At 39.8% G+C, this 4,625-nt stretch overlaps 1 protein-coding gene across 1 annotated transcript; it reads left to right on the top strand.

Annotated features, from left to right (window-relative positions):
* The first annotated feature begins 1,265 nt into the window (after positions 1 to 1,265).
* Positions 1,266 to 3,796, top strand: LOC115972738. Its single transcript, XM_031093001.1, has 6 exons — positions 1,266 to 1,606; positions 1,712 to 2,141; positions 2,234 to 2,926; positions 2,975 to 3,199; positions 3,328 to 3,555; positions 3,627 to 3,796. Exons 1-6 carry the CDS (start codon positions 1,266 to 1,268, stop codon positions 3,729 to 3,731), a joined length of 2,022 nt encoding a protein of 673 aa, XP_030948861.1. The 3' UTR covers positions 3,732 to 3,796.
* Positions 3,797 to 4,625: the final 829 nt, after the last annotated feature.

Raw genomic sequence — 4,625 nt, 5'->3', positions numbered from 1 at the left:
GGAGAAAACACTTGTTTTGCATCATCGAACTTAGGCAAGGTATGTGTGATTGTTGTTCATCTGCATTTGGGTTCTTGATGTCATTTTTTTATGGTGACCCACCCACGTAGTTAGGTTTTGCTGTTCATCTGCACAATAAATTTTTTTTTTGTATGTTAAATGTGCATTTTGCTATTTATGTGTAGAATCGCTTAGGATATGCATTTTGCTATGGTTGTTTCTATAATGCATATACTTGAAAGAATCAAGTTTATTTGTCAATGATTGCACTTGTTTGTGAATTGTGGGTAGTATGGTCCCTATGAATTTGTTGGGAATCTGGTTTTGCATGTGCTTTATGTGGTCCTTTGTCCGTGTGTTGTTGTCAATTTGTTGGCTTGTTGTCTCTTTTGGCTTCTTGTCATTTTCTGCATGTCAGTGTGTAAACAAAATACTTATTTTAATTGCAGATGGTTGACTTCACATTTGACCTTGAAATTCATGTTGGGGGATGTTTTGTGGAGGAGCCAACCATACAATATGTGGGTGGGTCTGTACGTTTACTGACAGAGATTGACCCTGACAAGTTGAGTTACTTTGAAATTCGGGATTTATGCCATCTAGTTGGTGCTCTTAAGGAACACAGTAGATATAAGTATTTAATTCCTGATGGTGATCTACAGCATGATTTAAGAGACATAGAAACGGATACAGATGTCGTAAACATAACTAACCTTCATAAGGCATGGTATGCTGAAAAAATCATAATCTATACTGACATAGATGTGGAGCCATTGGCAGTTGAGTATCCTGATGCAGGGGGAGTGGCAGATGGTGGTGTAGGTGGTGATGGAGGGGGAGTGGTAGATGATGTAGGTGGTCATGCAGGTGGTGATGTAAGTGGTGATGCAGTAAGGGTTGAAATAGAATTGGATAGTGATAATGATGAAGATGATGAGAGTGATGATGAGAGTGATGATGAAAAAGATGTTGAGGATGTTGACATTGATGCAAGAGATGAAGAACAGAATGTTGAAGGAGATGATGATGATGATGATGATTGGCTAAATGAAGGCCTAGAGGGGGATGACTTTGGTGATGATATATTTGCTGCTTAAAACTCAGCTCCACAAGGTTCTGCTCCCAATACAAACCCAGAATCAAGTAATGTACCCCACACAGCCCCAGAATCAAGCAATGCACCCCACACAGCCCCAGAATCAAGCAATGCATTCCATGCAGACCCTGAGTGGGTTGAGCCAGCCTTTGAGGATGACCTGGTAAGCATGGATGGGTTTGATGATGAGCACGTACCTGAGCAAGTAGAGTTTAATGCTAAGAGTGACATGAGAAATATTGTACTGAAGAAGGAGATGAAGTTCCCTAATGCAAAGGTTTTCAGAGTTGCTTTGAGGGAGTATGCAATCAAAAAACCTATTGACATCAAATTCAAGCTTAATGAGAGAACCAAGATATCAGTTCACTGCAAGAATGGGTGTGGGTGGAGATGTCATGCATCTCAAATAAGTGGAGAGCTAACATTTCAAATTAAGACCTTGACTGATGACTGTACTTGTCCCAAGTCTTTCAAAAACAGCCAAGCAACATCAGCTTATGTTGCTAAGAGGTTCATTGAGGATTTTAGTAAAAATCCAAATTAAGAGGTGAGTGGTGTACACAACCATGTGATGCAAAATTTATCTGTTGACCTAAGTATAAACTAAGTGTATAGGTCAAAGAGAAAGGTAAAGGATTTGATAAATGGAGATGAGCAACTGCAATATGGTGTCCTTAGGGACTATGCACAAATGATAACCACTGTAGACAAGGGGAGTAGGGTTATACTGCAGACAGAAATGGCTGAGGAGACTTCCCAGCCAAAATTTAAGAGGATGTATGTTAGGTTCAATGCTCAGAAGGTAGGATTTTTAGGTGGATGCAGGCTATTTATAGGTTTAGATGGTTGTCACATAAAGCATAGATTTGGTGGGCAAATCTTATCTGCCATTGCCAAGGATGCAAATGACAACATTTTTCCAGTAGCCATGACTGTTGTGAAACAAGAAACCAGGGAGTCTTGGATATGGTTTTTGGAAATTTTTGCTGATGATATAGGGAGGCTAGAGGAGTTTCAGTTGGTCTTCATTTCTGATAGGCAAAAGGTATGCAAGTTTTGTTTTATTCAGTTACACTTGAATAGTTGACTTTGTTTGCTGAACTAATTTGTTTTGTTTGTTGGTTTGCTTATTTACAGGGGCTTATACCTGCAATAGAGACACTATTCCCTATCGTGGAGCATAGATACTGTGTGAAACACATCTACAACAATTTTAAAGTTGATCACAAGGGATTGGAGCTGAAGGATGCATTGTGGAGGTGTGCTGCTGCCACAACAGTAAGGGAGTTTGAGAGATGCATGCAGTACATAAGGGATTTGGATGAAAAGGCATATGAGTATCTTGCAAACATTGCACCTGCACAGTGGACAAGGTCACACTTCACTCCTAGGGCCTTAACAGATTGTTTGGTAAATAATTTGAGTGAGTCTTTTAATGCAATGATATTGAAGTCTAGGGACAAACCTATCTTGGCAATGTTGGAGTGGATTAGGGTTAGACTTATGACTAGGCTTTACACAAAAAGGGAAGGGATACAGAAGTATGCTGGAAAGTTGTGTCCAAGCATACAAGATAGGTTTGAGAAATTGAAGGTTGAAAGTAAGGCATTTAGTGCTACCCCAGCTGGTAGTTTCCTTTATGAGGTAGGCAGTCAGTATGAGAGGCATGTAGTTGATTTGGTGAAGAAGACATGTAGTTGTAGGTCTTGGGATTTAAATGGCATTCCCTGCAAACATGCCATAACAGCCATTTATACAAACATTGAGACACCAGAAGACTATACCCACCCATGCTACTTCAAAGAAACTTACATGGAGATATACAAGGAGGTACTTCCTCCCATGGCTGGCCAGTCAGAATGGGCTGAGACTGGATAGCCTGCTCCCCTGGCACCTCACATATACAAACCACCAGGCAGACCACCCAAGCAAAGAAAGAGGGCTTCTGATGAGCCTAGGAACCCTTACAAAGCAAGTAGACAGAACAGACCTGTAAGATGTGGGAAATGCAAAAAGGAAGGGCATAACTCAAGAGGGTGCAAGGCTGGCATCACTGGGGAGACACCATGGCAGAGGAGACAGAGACTTCAAAGAGAAAAAGCTGTAAGTAAATGGAAAAAAACACTGTATTGAATAGACACTGTATAGAACTTACAGACCTACAAAAAAACAAAAAAACTGGGTTTTTAAACTTACAATACACACTGTATTGAAACTGGGTTTTGTTGCAGGCAAGGGAAGGGGTGCCTGCACCTAGATCTGCACCTCAGCCTGCACCTCAGCCACCATCCCAGCAGCCTACCCAGACCTACAACATGATGTCTGCCACTCAGCCTTCATCCTCACAGCAAGGAAATCAACCTAGGCCATCTCACAAGAGAGCAGGATGGTTCTCTTCCTCACAACCAGAGTTTCACACACCTAGGGAGACCTGGGATACCTTACCAAGTTCTTCACAGGTAACTTAGTCCTGGATGGTTGTGTAGCTTGGGATATTTTTTAACAAGTGGATCTATTTTTTATTTTGTAGCCTTCACATGCAAGTGGGAGCACTGGTGGTGTGAGGACTAGAGGACAGCTTGCTGCACAAAGGCCACCAAAAATGAATCCAGTGGGTGGAAAGAGGAAAGAGTAAAGGCAAGAAATGAATGAAGCTAGTGGGTACGCATGCCAGCATTGGGAGTAAAGCTAGTGGGAACATGTGGGCCTTTTTGGTTTTTTTTTTTTGTGAAGACCACTGTTGGCCTTTTGTAATTATCAATTAGTGTAAAAAACAATCACTGCTGGCCTTGGAATGTGCTTTTTTGTAATTATTAATTAGTGTAAAAAACAATCACTACTGGCCTTGGAATGTGCTTTTTTGTAATTAAGGTACAATACACTCTACGTTGTCATATGAAAGTTGTGATATTACAGTTTGTATGGAACAATATTTGTCCAAACTAGATTATATGAAAGTTTATTTATTGCTACTACAAATTGTGTCCAAGTATATTTTTCTAATAGAGTGTATAGAAGTTTTTATTGTGAAATGGTTGTTATGGTATGCACAACCAAATTATATGGAAGTTTATTTATTGCTACTACAAATTGTGTCCAAGTATATTTTTCTAATATAGTGTATGGAAGTTTTTATTGTGGAATGGTTGTTATGGTATTCACAGCCAAATTGATAATTGACCATTACTTCTTCCATTGAATGGTTGTTATGATATGCACAAAATACTCAATAATTGACCAATTCTTCATTCATTGACGCATCAAAACATTACATCAGTAGGCTAGTGCTATTACAATGCAAATTCATTAACACCATTGCCATAACTATCTCTACTAACTAATTAACTACTTCAGGGGCAACAATCTAGGTCTTTTCACTCCAGAGAACTCAATTAAGCCAAAACACAACAACATAACAATAACAAAAAAGATCCATGACAAAATGCATGCAGACTTCCACATTTTTTGTTTCTCTTCAGCAAGAATGGCTTTTTCCTTAGCTTTTGCACAGACAGCTCGAGCCTTTCTC

This window comes from Quercus lobata, chromosome 2, assembly GCF_001633185.2.
Source record: "Quercus lobata isolate SW786 chromosome 2, ValleyOak3.0 Primary Assembly, whole genome shotgun sequence".
Classification (NCBI taxonomy): domain Eukaryota; kingdom Viridiplantae; phylum Streptophyta; class Magnoliopsida; order Fagales; family Fagaceae; genus Quercus; species Quercus lobata.
Note: the sequence above shows the minus strand (reverse complement) of the source record. Positions and strands in the feature narration are given on the sequence as shown.